This window comes from Ornithorhynchus anatinus, chromosome 10 (assembly GCF_004115215.2).
Source record: "Ornithorhynchus anatinus isolate Pmale09 chromosome 10, mOrnAna1.pri.v4, whole genome shotgun sequence".
NCBI classification, from domain to species: domain Eukaryota; kingdom Metazoa; phylum Chordata; class Mammalia; order Monotremata; family Ornithorhynchidae; genus Ornithorhynchus; species Ornithorhynchus anatinus.
This window is the reverse complement of record NC_041737.1, coordinates 7,416,155-7,438,651: the sequence shown is the minus strand read 5'-3', so window position 1 is coordinate 7,438,651 and position 22,497 is coordinate 7,416,155. Positions and strand designations below refer to the sequence as shown.

Genomic DNA, 22,497 nt, shown 5'->3' with positions numbered 1-22,497 from the left:
TTTTCCAGCCATGGATAGCCGTCTGAAAAATCTTCTAACTATAAATAATCCGAAGCAATACCCGGGCAAGAAGAATACGACCGAAAAATACCGCCAACTGATCGAGTACTTTGAGAAGCAGTGTGGCCTAGTGGATAGAGCACAGGCCTGGGAGTCAGAAGGACCTGGGTTCTAGTCCCGGCTCTGCAATCAGTCGATGTCATCTACCGTGTGCAGAGCTCTGTACTAAGCGCTTGGGAGAGTACAACGCAACAGAGTTGGTAGACCCGCTCCCTCCCCGTAAGTCACTGACAGACTCTAACTGTATTTTAGTTCCCAGGCTATACGAAGGATGAGAATGTTTCCTTTTCACTCCGTGTTCGTGTTCTCATTTACTGGAAAAATGAGCTCGCTAAATTAGACAACTCAGATAAAGTGGTTCTGTCCCTGGTGTCCAAAATTAAAATGCACAGGGCTTGGCAGTCAGAGGTCATGAGTTCGAATCCCGGCTCTGTCCCCTGTCAGCTGTGCGACTGCGGGCGAGTCACTTCGCTTCTCGGCGCCTCGGTCACCTCATCTGTAAAAGGGGGATTAACTCTCAGCTTCTTGTGGGACAATCCGATTACCCTGGATCTACCCGAGCGCTTGGAACAGTGCTCTGCACACGGTAAGCGCTTAACAAATACCGACTTTTTTTTCTCTATTGAGATGTGACATCTGCCCGAGAAGAACAGGTTTGGGAAGAACGGCTGATGAGGTAATCACTACATGCGGGACTTGGCATGTCAGCCGTGGAAAACCTAGAATTCAGTGCCATGGGTAAGTCAGTTGTGTTTCACTTGATTTCTAGTCGCTACTCAATTTAGTAAGCAATCCTCCGCGACAGTAAATCTCCCATAATTTCCCAAAACAACATTACTTATTTTGAGCAAAATCAATCCCAGGAAGCCAGAAAACCACACTTGCTTAATACAGTTGGTTCTGAGAAACAGCAGAGGAAAATTCGCTATTGAAAGGGACAGAAGGGTTAAGCTATTAAATGTCTTGATAACCAAGAACTGAGAAGAGGGACCAGGTTTACAGATACCCTATCCCCGGGTAAAGTCCGCGGCTTCGCATCATCTCTGGAGACAAATTGAGCGAGCCCCTGAAACGGGCGCTGGATGAGGATCAACTCTAAGGCGGAGATTGGAGGAAGGCCTTTTCTGACAGTCGCTCGTTCATTCAATCGTATTTATTGCGCGCTCACTGGGTGCCGAGCACTGTACTGAGCGCTCGGAAAGTACGATTCGGCAACAGACAGAGACCATCCCTACCCAACAAGGGGCTCCCAGTCTAGTCATCTCGTCTCTCGTCATACCTCTGCGTCCTCGTGGTACGTCTTGGCAAGCTTCTGGATTTCATTTTCAGATTCTCTAACGCGCACCTTCTCTTTCTCCCAACAGTGTAGCACCTTCTGCAGTTCCGTTTTTAAAGTGCTTATCACAGCCTCCCGCTCGGCAATCTTAGGGTGCAGGCGACTCAGCTCTTTGTTGGCAACAGCCGCGTTGTCCTCCGCTTCCTGCGCAAAACCGAAAGCGGCGATTCGCCTTAAACAGCTCAATCGAGCGGATTTACTGAGCGCTTATCGCTTGAGAGAGCACAGTGCAGCTACACGTCTGCCTGTTCTCTCTCGGAGGGCTACGTGCGAAGGGCCTTACGATGAGGACAGGGGTAATAATCTTCCGAAACTAGACACCGCTCTGTGACGGATAGGTGACCACTGTTATTTGTTTCGCGCTGGAAGGGTTAAAGACAACTCTCCTGTACGTTAAATGCTTTATTTCGAGAGGAGGCATTCACAAATTGATAAAAGACCAGTGCTTTTCATTTAAAAGAATGGCATCGAATGCTGCTGCTGCTGCTGATGGAGAGGAAAATGATGCCATTCTTTAAAAAAATATATAAGGAAATGACAATGAATCATCTTTTATTACATGCTATAAAAAAAACCCTTTAAAAAATTGTGATTAGAATTAGAAAACTGATTGTGTTTTATTATACTGTAGTGTTGTTCTCCCCCAAGCACTCAGTGGTGCCCTGCACATAAGCAGCGTTCGATAAATATGACTGATTGAATTCTATTACCTTGGACACACGGGACTAAACCTATTTATATACTACCCTACCCAAATGTACAATACATTATTTGTACACATAAAATACATAAAATAGACATTTACTGTATTATAATTGAATCTGAAAAAGAGGTTTCAACTTTAGCCAAGAAGCTAGAACACATTTTGTCAGTAACTTAATCCCCAAATCCCTACATAAGAGTGAAATGAGATTTTTTCACTTTAACAAACAAGTCAAAAGGATCAAAATTCTTTTTGACAGCTATAGACTGTAATACCCTGGAGGGTAGGGAACGTGCCTACCTACTCTACCGCATTTTCCAAGTGTGTAGTACAGTGCTCTGCACACACTAAGCGCTCAATAAATACGATTAAGCACTCGATAAATACCACTGAGTGACTGCAAATATACACCCACTTAGGGTGCCCAAAAATATTTCGCAAAAGGCGTAAAGATGCATCTCAAAATAATGGAATTAAATGTATTGTAATTAGTGATTAGACTAAGTTTGTTCGAAGGAAAAGGAAAAAACAATTAAGGGATAATACGACTAACCTGAACAAGATGATAGAGATAGTACTAATGCAAAAGAAAAAATGCTCAACAGTTTCACCTTTAGATTTAGACTTTGCGAGTGGATCTTCTGTTTAGAAGAGTCAAGTTCTTTACACACCTTTTCCAAAAGAATTTTCATGTCGTTTAGCTAAAAAAAAAAAAAAGAAAGAAAAGAAAAATGGTCATTATTCATTCTTTCAACAGTATTTCTTGAGCGCTTACTATGTGCAGAGCACTGTATTAAGCGCTTGGAACGTACAATTCGGCAACAGATAGAGACAATCCCTGCCCATTGACGGGCTCACGGTCTAAACGGGGAGGCAGCAAAGCAAAACAGAACCAAACGAAAACAAGACAACATCATCAAGATAGATGGAATCGAGGGGCTTGTACACCTCACTAACAAAAAATAAATAGGGTAATAAATAATATATACAAATGAGCACAGTGAAATTCAAAATCATCGCTAATCAAATATCCCATTACAAGACTAGAAGCTACTGAGTAGTCTCAACTGATACCATTTGACCGACAGAGTCCAGTTCAAATCCGTCTCAAAAATTTGTTACTGATTTTCCGTAAGTCTTAAAATAGAGGTTTGAAGCCAAAGGCGAGTCCGAAATCTAAGTGATCTTACATTTGCGGGATTTTTTTTTAAAAAAAATGAGATGCCCTTGATAAAGACTTTCCTTTTTATTTGCAAACTGAGATAGTCTTGGGACTAAGCCTGCCTCGGCAGGTCGAAAGCACCGAATGTCATTTTTGAGGTAAAGAAAAGAAAGAGGGCAGCTCTCTCATGCTGTCATGAGAGCGCTAACCATTGGCCTCTGGCTCCCTCTGACAACTTTAGGACCGGTCCGTCACCTGCCGTCCAACAGGGAAGGCCATCGTTGGTCCTGCCCTGATTGTGATTTGTTTTCCTCGACCGCTCATTCTGCTTTCCGCCGGACGGCTCTTCCGGCTTTCTTTCCCGACGCCTCCCCGGAGCCCTTCTGGTCTCTCCACCTTGGCCTCGGACACCGTCTCGCACGAAGGGCGGTTCAAGCCCAAGGGCGCGGGGTCCATCTTTTCGGCTGGGTAGGATGAGTGTGACTGGAAACCCCTTCCGGGTAGGGGATATGTCTGTGTATGGCTCAGGGGAAGGAGCCCGGGCTTGGGAGTCAGAGGTCATGGGTTCGATTTCCGGCTCTGCCACTTGTCAGCTGGGTGACTGTGGGCAAGTCACTTCATTCATTCATTCACTCAAGAGTATTTAGAGAGAGCTTACTACGTGCAGAGCACTGTACTAAGCGCTTGGAATGTACACATCGGCGACAGATAGAGACAGTCCCTGCCCACACTGACGGGCTCACGGTCTAATCGGGGGAGACGGACAAAAACAATAGCAATAAATAGAATCGAGGGGATGAACATCTCGTCAAGACAATAGCAAATAAATAGAATCACTTCACTTCTCTGTGCCTCAGTGACCTCATCTGTAAAACGGGGATGAAGACTGGGAGCCCCCCGTGGGACAACCTGATTACCCCGTATGATAATATTGGTATTTGTTAAGCGCTTACTATGTGCAGAGCACCGTTCTAAGCGCTGGGGTAGACACAGGGGAATCAGGTTGTAATCGGGCTGTAACTCTCCCGGCGCTTAGAACGGTGCTCTGCACATAGTAAGCGCTTAACAAATACCAACATTATCATCATCATAGTGTACTCTCTCAGGTACTTTGTACAGTGCTTGGCAGAAAGTAAGTGCTCGATAAATGGGCCTGAATGAATGAATTTCACCCTCCCAAGTAATAATGCATTGTGGGTGATGGGGAGAACAACAGATTGTACCCATCTTGGTCTAAGCAAGATGACTCCGCGTCCGAAAACCTTTGCGGCAGATAAACTGGCTACCGTGCAGCTGGTCTGCACTGTGCCTCTGGCATTCTCTCTTCTTTCTTTCTTTTTCCTTTTTTTGTATTTAAGCGCTTACTATGTGCAGAGCACTGTTCTAAGCGCTGGGGGAGATACAGGGGCATCAGGTTGTCCCACGTGAGGCTCACAGTCTGAATGCCCATTTTACAGATGGGGCAACTGAGGCACAGAGAAGTGAAGCGACTTGCCCAAAGTCACACAGCTGGCAGAGCCGGCATTCGAACCCATGACCTCTGACTCCCAAACCCGTGCTCTTTCCACCGAGCCACGCTGCTTCACTCTCCTCACTCATAATAATAGGAACGGTATCCGTTAAGCACCGCCCATGCGCCGAGCACCGTCCTAAGCACCGGGGTCGACACAAGTTAATCCAGTTGGCCACAGTCTCCGTCACGCATGGGGCTCACAGTCTAAGTAGAAGGGAGTGGGACTGAATGCCCATTTTACAGATAGGTAAGTGAGGCCCAGAGAACCTGCCCGAGGTCACACAGCAGACAGGTGGCGGAGCCGGGATCAGAACCTAGGTCCTCCGACTCCCGGGCCCGGGCTATTTCTAGTAATTGTGCTGCCGCTGAATTACAGGCATCTGAAAGGGTCAGATCCCTCTCGGGATCGCCCCTGGAAGTCTTCCAGGACTCTACCAGTCTCGGCTACGCGAGGGAGAGTCAAGCAGAGGCCTGTCCATCCCATTCCTAGCCTGGGCGGTGGCCAGCGAGTGGAAGGCCACCTGCTGAAGTTAAAACTCACCCGTGCTGAGCAGCGTGGGGGAGAGTCAACAGCGGAGACTCGAGCTTGCCGCGCGGAAGGAGGCAGCGATAAACCACTTCCGTATTTTTACCCAGAAAACTCTATGGATCCACTACCAGAACGACTGCAGGTGGAGAGCGGGGCGTTCTGGGAGAGATGTGTCCACCGAGTCGCTATGGGTTGGAGTCGACCCGACAGCGTGAGACGGGGGAGTCGGAACCTCTGGACAAATTCGCTAATCAGAACGGCCGAGAACGGTCCTCTCTGGTACCTGTGCGGTCGTCAATTTAACATTCTTCCTCAACCTTTTGTAACGGGCAAAGATAACGATAATTATAATGCTGGCATTTGTTAAGCGCTTACTATGGGCGGAGCACCGTTCTAAGCGCTAGGGTATACGGGGTAATCAGGATGTCCCACGGGAGGCTCACATGAGGAGTCAAACGGCGCCGGGGTTACCTCATTCGAAGCATCTTCTAGCTTGCTCTGGTAATCCGTCAAGGTACGTCTCAAAGTCTCAAGGACAACAGAGAAGCTGGGACCTCTGTCTCGGTCGCTGTGGATACCTGACGAAGGATAAAAGACGAGAATAAATTCCCTGACGGCTCCTTGCGAGCAGGGATTGCATCTACTCCGTCTACTGTATTCTCCCAAGCACTCTGTTCGGTGCTCTGCACCTAGTAAGCGCTCGGGGAATTCTACGGATTAAAATCACAAAGAGATCCAACGTTTGCAATCGGTCAGGAGAGCAGTGACGGTGCAAAACCCCCTAACAACGAACGCTCTCCCTGCTGGGAAGCTGCATGGCCTAGTGGAAAGAGCACGGACCTGGAATCGGTTCCTGCTCGGCCAAATGTTTGCTGTGTGACCTTGGGCCAGTTGCCTAACTTCTCTGCACCTCAGTTTCCTGTAAAATGGAGATTCAATAAACTATTCTCTCTCCTACTTAGACTGTGAGCCCCATGTGGGGCAGGGACTCTGTCTGATCTAATTAACTTGTACCAACCCCAGCAGTTAGAACCGTGTCTGACACGTATAAGCGCTTAACGAGATACCACTAAAAAAAAAATGCACTGCACTTTTGGGTATGTCAAATTATGGCCAGTTTGGCCCGTTACAGATATTCCCGCTTAACTTAATACATTACTTCTGAGCGAGCGATCAGGGGATTTTGAAATACCGGAAATATTATTGAACTCTTAAAATTCTGCTGAATTATAAACCCAAGTGAAAAACCGGAAATAATACACATCGTTTTGTTTCGATTAAGAATTTTACAACTGACGCTCATTATACAAGTATGTATTTTAAATGAAAGTGAGTGGGTTCAAGCAGGGTCATATGACCAAAGAAAGTTCAAGACTGACCTCCCATGACCACCCAAATAACTTTTTAGTTTCAAAAACGGCTATGCGCTGAGTAACTAATCACAGGTGACTACTAACCCAAATTCCTCATGACTGTTTTGAAACCAAAGAAAACAGCAAGTCCTTGTTAGTTATTTCCTTGGTATAACTCGGAACACAAAGTTGAATCGCTTTTTCCAAAAACTGTTTTTCTTTTTTAATAAAAATTCTCGTCCCATAACCTTCAACGCTCATTTCAATGAGACAGACTTGGTTTTAAAAGCCCGAGTGAATTTTATTCTTTCAACTAACCTGATGTCTGCTCGCTTGACACAGGAAAGCAGCCCAAGAGTGACACCAGCTCTCTCATGTTATTTTCACCTGTCTCTGACAGGAAGGCCTGCTGCTTCTTGACCTTTTTAGAATTGGATTGGAAAAGGGAGAGGGGGAAAAATAAGGAGATATGAAATTGCCCTAAAGACAAGCAAATCTGACCTCTCCTTCCAATTCCCGCCTGCCTAGTTCCTAGAAAATTGGTACTCTCTGCTTTTCCACCGCCAGAAATAAAATCAGTTCTTATGAGGAATTAGCAAATTGGTTTTCAAAATCCCAAACCGAATTTGCCCTAGGTTTGACAACTTCTCACGGGAATGACACTCCCTAAAACCTATATCCTGTGTGAGGGTCCATCTTTTGTATACTAACTCAGCATAAAAAGTAGCTCCATTTCCCCTTCTAAAATTTCATCCATTTGACTCTACTTCACATTGTTCCCTGAACAAGAGAGTCATCTGAAAATAATCACTGGGAATAAGATGTGATATTTATTCATAATCACTGGGAATAAGATGTGATATTTATTCCACAACGAAATGAGGTTACCATTACAGAACGGGAGAAAAAATATTCATTTTTAAAATGGTTTGCTAGGTTATTAACATTTTTAAATCATTACCTATAGAGTACCACTTTGAAACTCTAGCCCAGATTGGTGCCATTTTCATATGAGTAGTTTTAGCGTCCCATGTCATTTTATACTATTCTTCAGTACGGTCCATGCCCGAGTATCATGACCTTTGAGCCAATAAAATACAAGACCTTTATGCCCTTACCATCACAAGTTCTTTCTGTAATTCATCACAACTCCTGTCACTTTCTTGGAGTCTCTTTGAAAGGTCTGAAATCACTTTCTCTTGATCCTCAATCTTTTCACCGAGTTGCTTGTTTACGGCAAAATATTCCTTTTCTAATCTGTAAAGGGAAAGGATTAAAACGGGCTTTAAAGATACACTTTTGTTAACTGTTACCGTATTTTTTTTTTAACGTAACGGGCAGACGTCCTGTAAGTTCTGAGACTAAGCTTGCTGTGGGCAAGGGAACGTGTCTACCAACTCTGTTTATATTCTCGACTACTCAGCACAGTGCGCTGCACTCGTAAACACTCAAATACAAACTGATTAATGCAGCGAACGTCTTGTTTTCATGCCACTAGGCTTTAAACACTGCTTTTGCTTGTTCAATAAAAAAAGAATTACACGTTCTTAAATGAAAGATTAAAGATATGCCTACTGGAACGAAAATCACACTTCAAATGTATCTGATAGAGCCGGTCTGCCGTCTAGATTACTTTGGCCGTTCAACTACCTTGAAAATTTCCTCAAGACTCAAGGAGATTTGGGAGGCAGATTGGAGAGGAGATGGGAGACCTCAATGGAGGAAAGGCTTGGAAGGAAGAGACAGAGGATGGGAGCGTTGTCTGCTGAAGAGGTAATGGAGGAATGAAGGAATTTTGCAGAGATCCCCATCTGTTTCTATTTGACCTATGAATCAGCAAGCGAAGTCAGCGAGAGCATTGGACAGACTGAAGCTTCTTAGGACCCCTTAGTTTGGGCATGAGTTGGGGGTGAGCTCAGAGGGACTGGGTTGGCGAAAAGGGTAAGAGGGCTACAGCGGGCAGGACCTTAAAGCCCCAGTCTGTAGCTTTAAGCTGCTTGTGCCTTTTGGAATGGGATACGACCCGTCATTTAAATCCTTGAAATGTACGCCCTACCCCTCCATCTCTTCATTTCACTTGGCTCAGTGATGAAAAGGTAAAATGGGAATCATTACTCCTCGGTACTAACAGCCCACTACTGAATGAATGAATGAATACAATGCATAGGAAAGCTGAGTTTTCAAGTTACATTCGGCATTTCTGAGCCCTTGGGCATTTTGACTCAGAATAAAAACAACATTTTACCCTAAATGGGCAGTAAATAATGAAATAAGTATCTCAGGATGCAGCCTTTAATTCCTGCAACCTCCCCTGGCTTGGATGGAAGCTTTCTTTTTCCTGGATAAAGACGGGTTAATCGTACCATGTGCCTTTCACGGTATTTACAGTTGTTTAGAAGTTTACGATCACTTACAGCTGTAGTTTTGAAAAGTTCTCTTGTGCATTATGCTTTTCTCTCTCATACGCATTCTCCACTTCTTTGAACTCATTCTTGATCATCTCCAAACCAGACACAGCTTCTGCCTGGCTGGCCTTCTCCACTTGCAAAGCTCCTTCCAGGTCTCGAATCCGTAACTGCCAGGTGAGGAAAATCAATTAGGAAGTTAGCAAATTCTACCACCGATGTCCAACTGAGGAGAATACTTTAACACCGAGGTCCTTTTCTCACCAAACGCACCCGGCTTTCTGAGTTTCTTATAAATTAAAAATCATCAAGAAAAAGGCACTTCCCTTTACCGTTTCTGTACTTGGATTTCATATACTGATGATGGTATCTATTAAGAGCTCACTGTGCCGAGCCTGGGGTAGATACAAGATCATGAAATCTGACCCAAGCCCTGTTTGAAAGAAGCTCACAATCTGAGGCAGAGCAAGGATTGGATTCACATTTGCAAGATAACGCTGATGCTCAGAGAGGCCCGGTGTCTTTCCTCAAGGTCACTCAGTCAACCAGTGGCAGAGCTGGGAAATTTTGTCACGACAACAATAACTGTGGTCAATTTGTTAAAGGCTTACCGTGTTCTCAAAATTCTGCTACACATTGGGAAAGATAGGACCAACCGTATTTATCGAGCGCTCTGCACAAGGCATTTGGGACTTGACAATGCATCCTAGTTGGCAGAACTGCTCCCTGTCTACAGTGAGCTTGCAGTCTGTTTTTTAAAATAGGATTCATTTATAGATACAATGTAATCGGATCGGACTAATAACACCACCAATGGAATCTGTTAATCGCTTCCAATGAGCCAACACTGACCTAAGCACTGGGGTAGATAGAAAGTAATCGGGTTGGACGTAGCCCCTGTCCCACAGGGGGCTCACGGCCTTAATCCCCATTTTACAGAGGAGGTAACTGAGGCACAGAGAAGTGATGTGACTTGACCAAGGTCCCCCATCGGGGGACTGAGTCTTCTGCCTCCCTGTCCTGTGCTCTTACCACTAGGCCACACTGCTTCTCTATTATATTTGCAGTCAAACGATGCCTCAGTGTACAAAATGCTATGACCCCTATTAGGGTCATCTTGCTAGCGGCCGGCTCCGGCCTAAGAAGCCTCATCTCTCACAGGAACAGCCACAACTCGCCGAGTTTCTCAGCACTGGGGAGCCCAGTTCCGGGAGGTGGGACACTACTGTAGTGTCTTCTCCTCTGTGTCTCTCCTGCCGCCAAACCGCTGGAGAGAGAAGCCACCCGAGAGCCAGGGAAAATACTCTCCACGTGAGGGGCGATGGAGAAGGAGGGAGAGAAAGAGAGAGCCGAGAAAAAGCGAAGAGGGGGAAGGAGTGAGAGGGAAAGAGGAGAGAGGAATGAAAATAGGGACAACCCTGCAAGAGGGTAATCTTCAAATGCCAACAAGGGAAAGATATCACATCTTCATTCTGTACTTCCCAAGCGCCTTAACCCCATTCCATTATACCTGTATAATTTCGGAATTAAATTTCGACTCCAAATGTGCTGCTCTCTCTGCTTCGACGATTTCTTCTAGCTTCTTCACGCGCAGGTTAGCTGCCTGAAATACAGTGTCAGAGTTCCAAATCACAAACCAGAGCGTCATTTGTTTACGGCCTCATTTTTCCAAAGACGCCCACTGGGGAAGAAACACAGTGAATTTGAAAATGCTTTTGGGTACTAGTGGCATTCATTCTTCATGGAGATGATAATGATGATGATGATGATGGAATCTGTTAAGCACTTACTATGTGCCAAGCACAGTTCTAAGCACTGGGGGAGATACAAGGTCATCAGGTTGTCCCACGTGGGACCACAGTCTTAATCCCCATTTTATAGATGAGGTAACTGAGGCACAGAGAAGTTAAGTGACTTGCCCAGGGTCACACAGCTGATAAGAAGCGGAGCCGGGATTAGAACCCACACCTCTGACCCCTAAGACCGGGCTCTTTCCGCTGAGCCACGATGGGGATCGACCACGACGGACCGGTCAGGTTGTGTTTGCCACGGTTACCTCATTTTCTTCTTCGGTCCCGTAAAGTGGAACAGGCAAAGCTGTGACTTCATGAAAACACCAGGGAAGGTGCCACCGTACCCTCACACTTATAATAATAATAAAACTGTGGCATTTGTTAGGCACTTACAAAGTGCCCCGCACTGTTCTAAGCACTGGGGCGGATACAAGCAAATCGGGTTGGACACAGTCCCTGTCCCACATGGGGTTCACGGTCTTAAGGCCCGTTTTACAGTTGAGGGAACCGAGGCCTAGAAAAGTTAAGTGACTTGCCCAGGGTCACACAGCAGGCAAGTGGCGGAGCTGGGATTAGAACCCAGGTCCTTCTGACTGGATGGGGGCCCATGCTCTATCCATTAGACCACGCTGCTTCTCTATTTGCTAATTTCTCTAATCTTACTTTAATGCTGGAATAACACCCACTTGTTAAGCAGGAACGTGGGGGTTTACCTCAAATTCTTTCTTAAGCCGTCCCTCTCGTTCAGCGCTGAGCTCAAGTTCACTTGTCCGCTGGTGTAGGCGATCAGAGCAGCCACTGTGCTCTGCTTCAAGGTTTTCTATTTTCTTGGACATATTTTGCATGGCTCTCTCTTGCTCCTGGAAAGAAAAAAAAAACCACCCAACTTTTACCAAGTTCTTCACGGAAAAACAGAGGAAATAATGGATTAGCGACTAACTCATCTAGTTATTTAACTGAAAAGAGCCTAGGAGTCAGAGGACCTAGGGTCTAATCCCAATTCTGCCACTTGTCTGCTGTGTGGGTTTGGGCAAGTCACTTCACTTCTCTGTGCCTCAGTTACCTCACCCGAAAATGGGGATTAGGAATGTGAGCTCCATGTGAGGCACAGACTGTGTTCAACCTGAGTAGCTTGAATTATGTGCCTTACTATGTGCCTGACACATAGTAAGCGCTTAAATAGCACTGAAAAACCCCCTCGGCAATAGGAAATTATATATACTTTAACCCCACAAATTCAGATGTTTACCATGAGAGCTTCGAGCCTACTTGTCCTGTCATCGGACTCCCTCAGTAGAATTATAACAAACGTAAATGATTATATTCGTTTCGAAAGTGCGCACGGCAGGTTGGTATATTATGCTTGCTGAATCAAACGCTTATATACCGCTCTGCTTCGAGTGACCCGTACAATGTTTTCTATTTCGTTAATAACGCCTAGGCATTTTGTAACCCAAATGCAATATAACCCCTGGGTGATAGGAGATGACCACCTTATTTGCTAGATAATACACTCCTTGATGGCAGGGATCTCGTCTGCTTATTTTATTGCTCTCTCCCAGGCACTCAGTACAGTCCCCCGCGCACCGTGAGTGGATTGAGACTGAGCGGTCAACGATCGATGAGTTTTAGAGGAAATTCCGCCTACGGCTTAAAGTTTTAAAGGTGTGGGAGAGAACCCTGAGCTGATTCCCAGTGAAGCCGCTCAACTGAGGAAGGAATGTGATTTAGAAGTGGACGATGCGGAGGTCATTGTGAGCTAATTGTAATTCCTTCGGAGGAATCCGTGTCCACCCTAGACCTCATCCGATCTCAACAACCTAATGCGGCACTGTGAGATACCAAAATTATAATGTCGGTCTAAACCTCCGCAGTTTAAGAAAAGAATACATAAAGGGCAAAGCAAATAGGCTCTCCTATGCCTTCTGTTATTCATTCTTTCTCTCGAGTGATCTGAAAGCACAAGTACTTACCTCCTGAAGTTCTTCAGACAAAAAAACCCAACCCCCCAGAAAGTAGCATTCGTTTTATCGATAATAAGGTATTTAAGTGCTTACTATGTGTCAAGCACTGTTCTAAGCACTAGGGTAGATACGAGGTAATAGGTTGGACACGGTCTCTCTCCCACATGGGGTGCACAGTCTCAATCCCCATTTTACAGATGAGGTAACTGAGGCACAGAGAAGCAAAGTGACCTGCCCGAGGTCCCAGAGCGGACAAGTGGAGGAGCCAGGATTAGAATCCGCAACCTCTGAACCCCCCCCCCCCAGCCCGTGCTCTTGCCCATATCAGATTTTCTTTAGAGAAACACTATACCTGCAAAACACTCTCCAGTGTAATTTTTTCCTCCCCATAGCAGGTTTTCTTTAGAGAAACACCATACCTGCAAAACACTCTCCAGTCTAATCTTTTCCTGAATGAGCAAATCACATTCTCGATGGCGGCTCTGAATTAAGTTCTCTCTCTCCTCCAAGCCGTTTTCAAACCGTCGGCATTCTTCCTTCCAGTTCTGCTGCGAGGTATGAAATGCTTTCTCAACTTCATTTGCCTTCTCTTGCAGTTCTGAATTTTGTGCTGTGAGAAACACCGCCCCGGCCCCCACCAAAGAAGATACATTTAAAAACAGAAAAAAAAAAAAAAAATCCTAGTTTTCCTTCTACATATGCTGGAGGATTCTAGCAAAAAATACAGGGTAGTAAAAATGTCATTTTTTAAGTGAATGGGGGAATTATTTGATACCTTCTAAACCCACCTGTGCCGGGCAGCAGCAGCGTGGGAGAGAGTGGAGGGCCGAGACTCAAGTTTACTGCACGGAACTCGGCAACGGTAAACCACGTCGGGATTTTTACCGAGAAGGCTCGTAGAACGATCGTAGATGGAGGTGGGGCGTTCTGGGAGAGATGCTGTGGGTCGGAGACGACTCGACAGCGTAAGACAACACTCTAAGCTCACTGTGGGCAGGGAATCAGCATGGCCTAGTGGATAGAGCACAGGCCTGGGAGTCAGAAGGAGTCCGAGTTCTAATCCCGGCTCCACCCCTCGTCTGTTGTGCGACCTTGGCCAAGTCACTTCACTTCTCTAAGCCTCAGTTACCTCCTCTGTAAAATGGGAATTAAGACTGTGAACCCTATGTGGGACTCCTAGGAGTGAGGAGGCTTCTCCGTCCAAGATCGGAATTTACCCTCTTTATTCCGCACTGCTTTCTGGGACTGCTGATTTGGTCATTTCCTGCTGCCTTTGTATTTCACTGCAATTGTCCTATGCCTTTCTTTATCCCCATTTAGATTATCAGCTGCTTGTGGGATCATCTAATCAACTGACCTTGGAATCGCCCGGCAGTCTAGTAGGTGTTTTCCACGCAGTGAATACCGTTACTGAGATTACTTCTCAAATGATCTCGCTCTAATTTGGATTTCCCAGCGAGGGGCTTTATAATTCCGTTCCTCTCCCAAAGCGGCTACTCCTCTTCTACCGGGAAGATACTCCCCTATACGAACACCACCACGCAGGCGGCCTAAAATACTTCCTCACTGCCAAAAAAACAGGGTGAAGGGGAGCACGGAGGAGTACTGATAGCTGGCAAGAAGAGGCCTCAGGGGTTCCTGCACTTAATGAATCCTAAAAGATCTCCCCCATATTTTTTGACGCAATAGAAAACTTGAAATAGAGTGAATTTTTCACCCACGAGAAAGCATCAAACGAATCTAGCAGTGCTAGACTTTACCGTATGAGCCCATTTCTGCCCCCCATTTGATGCCAAACACCACGTGGGCAGGCAACAAATCTACCCACTCTACTGTACGTTCCCAAGTGCTTAGTACAGTGCTCCGCACACGGTGGTTGCTCCATCAATACCGCCGGCTGACCGACGGACCGAAACGCTGCTCCTCTCGGCTAGCTGACCCTGGGGCTCCGGTCCATACCCCAGCGTGCTAGGAGCGCAGCTTACTTGAAAACAGGGAGAAATCAGCACGGCCTAGGGCAAAGAGCACGGGCCCGCAAATCAGAGGACCTGGGTTCTAATCTCAACTCCGCCACTCGCCTACTGGCTGACCCTGGGCTAGTCCCTTCGCTTTTCCGTGCCTCGGTTCTCCCGCTGTCCCCCCTACTTAGACCGTGACTCCTCTGCGAAACAGGGACCGCGTTCCACCTTATGAACACATATCTACCGCGGTGCCCGGCACAGTATTGGACACGTAGTAAGCGGTTAACAAGTACCATAAAAACAAAACATCACGCCTCCTTTGACAAAGTACCAATCACCGGCCTAACTACTCTCCTCCTGCCTCCAGGGATACGTACTCAGACTCTCAAGGTTTAGACACACCAGGAAGGCTCTCTATCCCAGAGAAAACAGAGATTCCTCAAGGAGAAAATTATGAATTTCCTGTTGTACCCTTGCATTTACTTTCGCTTGCATCTAGATCTACTTTAGCTTGTAACTACCCCAGTACTAAGTGCACAGAATAAGCACTTAAATACCAAAATAATATCCTTGTTCTTCTCTTGCTCCCTCTGTTTGAAAATAACTTTTCTGTCTGCCCATCCACCCCATTGCACTGTAGGCTACTTTAAGGGCAGGAATCAATTATTGCATCATGGGATTTAGTGAGCACTTAACTGCGTGCAGAGCACTGCACGAAGCACTTGGAAGAGTTCAATACAACAGGGTTTGTAGACACGCTCTCTGCCCACAACAGACTTACAGGGAAAATTGATTTTATTCTGCTTCACTCTCCTAAGCGCTTAGTACAGTAGCTAGCACTCAGTAGGTGCTCAATGATGACCCTATTATTATTAGTAATCGATATAATTATTATCAGTGGCCATAATAACGGCCATACATGCACTGAAGTTTTCTAATATCTGCATCCGTCAGGACCAGAAATGAGCCCTTAAAGAACTGCAAACACACCAGCCCGTCCAGGAATAGAAGAATCAAAGAGTCGGCCTTACTAAGAAGCTCTCTGTGTATTTTCTGCGCCTCCGCTAGTTTTTCTTCAGCGGCAAATCTTTCGAGGCCCGCAACCTTTCGGACAAGAGCCAATTCGTACTCCAGACTTTGTCTAACGGCCTCTCCTTTTTCCACTTCAGACTGCAGTTTGGCGATCTGGCTCTCACAGACGGACAGCTGGAAACAAACGTCAGACCCATTAGCCACTGAAAAGGAACTCGGTACCCTTAGCCGGCATCGCTATAATCTTCGGTGAGCTGAAATTACCGCAGATCTCTTTTAGGTGGCTTCATTAGGCCGCACTTGAAACTGTTAACTTTCTGACTAAACGAAGCAGGGCCGTTCACCCAGAAGACTCTCATCAAGGTTAGGATGAAACCCTAAAAACGAGGCTTTTAACAAGTCTGGACTCCAGGGGGAAATCGGATCCGTGGGGCAGACAGGGACACTCGAACTCGTGCTTCGGGGCTCCTCCACCTCGTTCCCGAGAAGCAGCAGGGCACGGTGGCTACAGCCCGGGCCTGGGAGTCAGAAGGTCATGGGGTTCTGATCCCGGCTCTGCCACCTGTCTGCTGTGTGACCCCGGGTGAGTTACTTCACTCCTCTGGGCCTCAGTTACCTCATCTGTAAACTGGAGATTGAGACTGTGAGCCCCCTGTGGGACACGGGCCGTGTCCAACCCGATACGCTTGGACCCTCCCCAGTGCTTAGTACAGTGCCTGACGCACAGTGAGCATTTAACGAATAAAATAATAATAAATACGGACCCGGTAACCGGGAACGAAGCTTATTCTTTATTAAATCACACGCAATCAATGGTATTTATTGAGCAGCTACTACGTACAGAGCACCGTACTCAGCACTTGGGAGACTACGACGGAACTGGCAGACGGGCACGTTGAGCGAAACGAAATGATACGGTGAAGGATTCAAACGGATCCGGAGGTAGGAAGGGGAAAAAACCTGAAAAACAGAGACTCTTCAGTGGCAGCAGCCTGGAAAGTGAGAGACTCCGGGTCTTGTGAGCTGGTTCTCTTCAGTACAATAAGCACTTTTAGAGCAACATTATTTATTTATAATTGAGTACAGAACTGTGGGAAATTCGGATTAAAAAAATTAAGCATTTGCCCTTGTGGGGCGGCAACCATTTAAAACAGCACGGCCTAACGAATAGATCACGGGCCTGGAAGTCGGAAGGATCAACGCTCCACCACGTTTCCGCTGTGTGACCCTGAGCAAGTCATTTCACTTCTCCGTGCCTCAGTTACCTCGTCCGGAAATTACGACTGTGAGCCCCAGGTGGAGCCCGGGCTACGTCCAACCCGATCGTAATAATAACAACGTTGGTATTCGTTAAGCGCTTACTAGGTGCCGAGCACTGTTCTAAGCGTTGGGGGAGATACAGGGCAACGAGGTCGTCCCTCGTGGGGCTCACACGGTTTTAATCCCCATTTTCCAGATGAGGGAACTGAGGCCCAGAGAAGTGAAGGGACTCGCCCACAGTCACACAGCTGACAGGTGGCAGAGCCGGGAGGCGAACTCATGACCTCTGACTCCGAAGCCCGGGCTCTTTCCACTGAGCCACGCTGATCATCTTATTCGTACTCCAGCACTTGGTAAAGTGACTGGCACGTAGTAAGGGCTTAAATGCCAATTAAAAACAAACAAAACCATAACAACAAATCTACAGTGGCTTGACAGAGCGCACCCAGGGGCCACTCAACAAATATGACTAATAACTGTAGCGTCTGTTCAGCGCTGTACAAAGCGCGTGGGAGAATATAGTCGGTAGACGTGTCCCCTACCCAGAACGAGCTTACAGTCTAAAGGGGGATAAATAATGATGTCGGTATTTGCTAAGCGCTTACTAGGTGCAGAGCACCGTTCTAAGCGCTGGGGTGGATACAGGGTCATCAGGTTGTCCCACGTGAGGCTCGCAGTCTTCATCCCCACTGTACAGACGAGGTAACTGAGGCACAGAGAAGCTAAGTGACTTGCCCACAGTCACACAGCTGACAGGCGGCAGGGCCGGGATAAATGAGACAAGGGAATCGTACTACGAGTCGGGTGGGAAACGCGAATTCTACTTCCCACTTTTAGTTCGGGGTGTCGGATCACCTACCTCCGCATTGTGCTTAGCCGTTAAATCCAATTTTTCTCTTTTGGCTCTATGAAGCTTCTTTCTCAGTTCGGTAGCGACGTCCAAGTCGCAGCAGTTGCTCTTACCGGTTGGCTTCGTGTCGCTGGGCACGTTTCGGTGTCTGTCAAATGGAAGGGCAAAGAGCAAGATCTCATTTGGCCCGACTCTCTGGGCACCGGGTACACCCGGAAAGGCTTCCCTCGGTGCCTCCGTCGTTCGGGGGTGGGGCCCGCAAAAGCATGCCAAGGAGCGTGGCCTAGAGGAAAAAGAGAAGGGGCCCGGGAGGCAGAGGACCTGGGTTCTAATCCCTGCTCCACCACTTGCCTGCCGTGTAACCTTAGGCAAGTCCCTTCACTCCTCGGCGCCTCAGTTCCCTCGTCTGCAAAATAACAGCTGTGGCATTTAAGTGCTTACAATGGACAATGTGCCGGGGCGGATACGAGGAAATCGGCTCGGAAACGGTCCCCGGCCCACAGGGGCTCACAGTCTCAATCCCCCTTTTACGGATGAGCTAACCGAGGCCCAGAGAATAAGAAATTTGGTATCTGTTAAGCGCTTACTATGTGCAGAGCACTGTTCTAAGCGCTGGGGGAGATACAGGGTCATCGGGTTGCCCCACGTGAGGCGCACGGTCTTCATCCGCATTTGACAGATGAGGCGCAGAGAAGTGAAGTGACTCGCCCACAGTCACCCAGCTGACGAGTGACAGAGCCGGGATTCGAACCCATGACCTCCGACTCCCGAGCCCGGGCTCTTTCCACTGAGCCACACCGAGAAGTAAAGTGACTTGTCCCAGGTCACGTGGCAGACAGGTGGCGGAGTCGGCATTAGTATGTCCAACTTGATTAACGTCATTTGGTTCCGGGGCTTACTACAGTGTCTGGCACCTAATAAGCGCTTCCCAAATATCGCAAAAAAGTCAAAAAGCACGACCGCAGACTTGGATCTCGGATGCGATATTGCAGAATCGCCTTCAGAAGCATCTGATGGCGAATAATGTAGTTTGCACACTGACAACGGCGTTTGCCACGGGGGGGAGAAAAAACCACGATCGGTCGTGTCACACTTATTTATCAGTTAAAAAGCTGCAGAGTCTTGTGGGAAGAGCATGCGTCTGGGAGTCAGAGAACCTGGGTTCTAATCCCAGCTCTGCCCCTCGTCTGTTGTGCGACCTCAGGCAAGTCACTTTGTTTCTCTGGGCCTCAGTTACCTCATCTGTAAAATGGGGATTAAAGCTGTTAGGCCGACAGGGGAAATGGACTGTGTCCAACCTGATTATCTTGTAGTTACTCCCATCCTTGACAAATGTCATTGAAAAAGAATAATCAGAAAAACAAATCGGTGGCTTACCTGTGGATCTCTTCAGTGCTGTCATTAGTGGGATAATCCAAACTCATGGTGAGACTCTCACAGGCTCGCTAAATAAAATATTTCCTTTCGGAGGTGACGGACAACCTCCGTGAAAGTACGTCTCTGGGTTAACCAATGAGATGGGTTTGGTAAATCCTGTAAAACAGACTATATTCACATTGGGTTTTTCTTCTTAAAGAATTCATTCACTAGTATTTACTGAGCGCTTACTAGGTGCAGAGCACTGTACTCAGCGCTTGGAGTGGACAATTCGGCAACAGATAGAGACGATCCCTTGCCCATCGACGGGCTCAGGGTCTAATCGGGGGAGACGGACAAAAACAAGACAACTTAAATGCAATAAATAGAATCAAGGGGATGGACACCTCATTAACAAAATAAACAGGGTAATAAAAATATATGCGAATGAGCACAGGGCTCCACGAAGAAAGCTGTACTGACCCACAGATTTCTAGCTGCAGGGTGGGAGACCAACTTAAGCCATTATCGTTATTAATAATAACGATAATGGTATCTGTTAAGTGCTTCCTGTGTGCCAGGCACTGATTGATTGGCTCTGCCACTTCACTTCTCCGTGCCTCAGTTACCTCCTCTGTAAAATGGGGATCAAGATTGGGAGCCCCATGAGGGGCACGGACTGTGCCCGACCTGATTACCTGGGATCTACCTCAGCACTTACAACAGTGTTTGGCACAAAGTAAGCGCTTAGCAAATACAATAACGATGATGATGATGGCCTCTGTAGAGTGCTTACTATGTGCCAAGCACTGTTCTAAAGTGCTGGAGGCGATACAAGGTAATAATAATGATAATAATAATGATGATGATGGCATTTGTTAAGTGCTCACTAGGTGCCAAGCACTGTTCTAAAGCGCAGGAGGCGATAGAAGGAAATAATAATAATAGTAATGATGATGGCATTTAAGCGCTCACTATGTGCCAAGCACTATTCTAAAGTGCTGAAGGCGATACAAGGTAATGATAATAATAATAATGATGATGATAGCATTTGTTAAGGGCTTACTGTGTGCCAAGCACTGTCCTAAAGCGCTGGAGGTGATCGAAGGTAATAATAATGGTATTTGTTAAGCGCTTACTATGTGCCAAGCACTGGTCTAAAGCGCTGGATGTGATCGAAGGTAACAATAATAATAATAATGGTATCTGTTAAGCGCTTACTATGTGCCAAGCACTGTTCTAAAGTAATAATGTTGGTATTTATTAAGCGCTTACTATGTGCCGAGCACTGTTCTAAGCACTGGGGGAGATACAAGTTCATCAGGTTGTCCCACGTGAGGCTCACAGTTAATCCCCATTTTACAGATGAGGTCACTGAGGCACAGAGAAGTTGTGACTTGCCCATAGTCACGCAGCTGATAAGTGGCAGCGCCGGTATTCGAACTCATGACCGGTATTCGAGGTCATGGGTTCAAATCCCGGCTCGGCCACTTGTCAGCTGTGTGACTGTGGGCAAGTCACGTAACTTCTCTGGGCCTCAGTGACCTCATCTGTAAAATGGGGATGAAGACTGTGAGCCCCACGTGGGACAACCTGATTCCCCTGTGTCTACCCTGGCGCTTAGAACAGTGCTCTGCACATAGTAAGCGCTTAAAAAAAAAAAAAACCCAACATACAAGGTGATAATAATAATAATGACAATAGCATTTGTTAAGCGCTTACTATGTGCCAAGCACTGGTCTAGAGCACTGGAGGCGATCGAAGGGAATAATAATAATAATGATATTTGTTAAGCGCTTACTCTGGGCCAAGCACTGGTCTAAAGCACTGGAGGCGATACAAGGCGATAATAATAATAATGACAATAGCACTTGTTAAGCGCTTACTCTGGGCCAAGCACTGGTCTAGAGCACCGGAGGCGATCGAAGGGAATAATAATAATAATAATGACATTTGTTAAGCGCTTACTCTGGGCCAAGCACTGGTCTAGAGCACTGGAGGCGATCGAAGGGAATAATAATAATGATATTTGTTAAGCGCTTACTCTGTGCAACGCACTGGTCTAGAGCACTGGAGGCGATCGAAGGGAATAATAATAATGACATTTGTTAAGCGCTTACACTGTGCCAAGCACTGGTCTAGAGCACTGGAGGCGATCGAAGGGAATAATAATAATAATAATGACATTTGTTAAGCGCTTACTCTGGGCCAAGCACTGGTCTAGAGCACTGGAGGCGATCGAAGGGAATAATAATAATAATAATGATATTTGTTAAGCGCTTACTCTGGGCCAAGCACTGGTCTAGAGCACTGGAGGTGATCGAAGGGAATAATAATAATAATAATGCTATTTGTTAAGCGCTTACACTGTGCCAAGCACTGGTCTAGAGCACTGGAGGCGATACAAGGTGATAATAATAATGATGATGATGATGATGATGGCATTTGTTAAGCGCTTACTCTGTGCCAAGCACTGCTCTAAGCGCTGGGGGAGATACCAGGCCATCAGGTGGCCCCCCCCCGTGGGGCTCCCAGCCTTCACCCCCATTGTGCGGATGCGGTCACTGAGGCCCCCCCCCAGAAGGGAAGTGACCGGTCCAAGGTCACCCAGCTGACAGGGGGCGGGATGGGAACCCAGGCCGGTGATTTCAATGTCATCATCGTCATGACGACCGGGCCGGGGCCGCGCCCGTCGCCGCCGTTACCTCGCCTGTCTTCGTCGCCGGAGGCTTCGGCCGCCGCAGCCAGGCCCGGAGGCACAGAGCGCATGCGCGAGCGCCCCCCCCCCCCCCCGGCGCGAGCCGCCCCCCCCCCCCCGCCCCCGGCCCCACCGCGCAGCCGCAAAGCCCAAGCCACCCGGCCAGGCCTGCCAATCAACCAACGGCTACTTCCGCCCGGCCCCGTTCGGGTCTTAGAGACAGCGAGGACGCCGGGCTCTGATTGGCGGAGCCCGTTCCGCCGGCCGGAGGGCGGGGCGCCTGCGCAGTAGGCATAGCAACCGCGGCCGGCGCGTCCCTAGCAACGCGCCCAGCAGCCTTTGCGGCTGGAGTTCTGGGGGCTTGCTTGGCTTTGGAGCAATAATCATCATCATAATACTAATAATGTTGGCATTTGTTAAGCACTTACCATGTGTAGAGCACTGTTCTAAGCGCCGGGGGAGATACAGGGTCATCAGGTTGTCCCATGTGAGGCTCCCGGTCTTCATCCCCATTTTACAGATG

At 47.3% G+C, this 22,497-nt stretch overlaps 1 protein-coding gene across 4 annotated transcripts in view; it reads right to left on the bottom strand.

Moving 5' to 3' along the window:
- LOC100080967 (coiled-coil domain-containing protein 171-like) overlaps nt 1-22,069 on the bottom strand; it is a 45,576-nt gene extending 23,507 nt beyond the window's left edge. For 3 of the 4 annotated variants that reach the window (XM_029074209.1, XM_029074211.2, XM_029074210.2), the window contains exons 1-13: nt 21,982-22,069; nt 19,298-19,453; nt 17,930-18,068; nt 15,810-15,984; nt 13,237-13,427; nt 11,567-11,713; nt 10,571-10,663; nt 9,070-9,230; nt 7,774-7,912; nt 6,974-7,076; nt 5,775-5,881; nt 2,711-2,800; nt 1,340-1,540 (exon numbers count right to left, since the gene is read on the bottom strand). In XM_029074209.1, coding sequence (XP_028930042.1) covers nt 1,340-1,540; nt 2,711-2,800; nt 5,775-5,881; nt 6,974-7,076; nt 7,774-7,912; nt 9,070-9,230; nt 10,571-10,663; nt 11,567-11,713; nt 13,237-13,427; nt 15,810-15,984; nt 17,930-18,068; nt 19,298-19,344 — 1,593 coding nt within the window. In that variant the 5' untranslated portion in view covers nt 19,345-19,453; nt 21,982-22,069. Of the gene's footprint in view, nt 1-1,339; nt 1,541-2,710; nt 2,801-5,774; nt 5,882-6,973; nt 7,077-7,773; nt 7,913-9,069; nt 9,231-10,570; nt 10,742-11,566; nt 11,714-13,236; nt 13,428-15,809; nt 15,985-17,929; nt 18,069-19,297; nt 19,454-21,981 lie in introns of those variants that run through there. The other variant, XM_039913248.1, reaches the window with a different exon arrangement.
- Between the last annotated feature and the right edge of the window lie 428 nt (nt 22,070-22,497).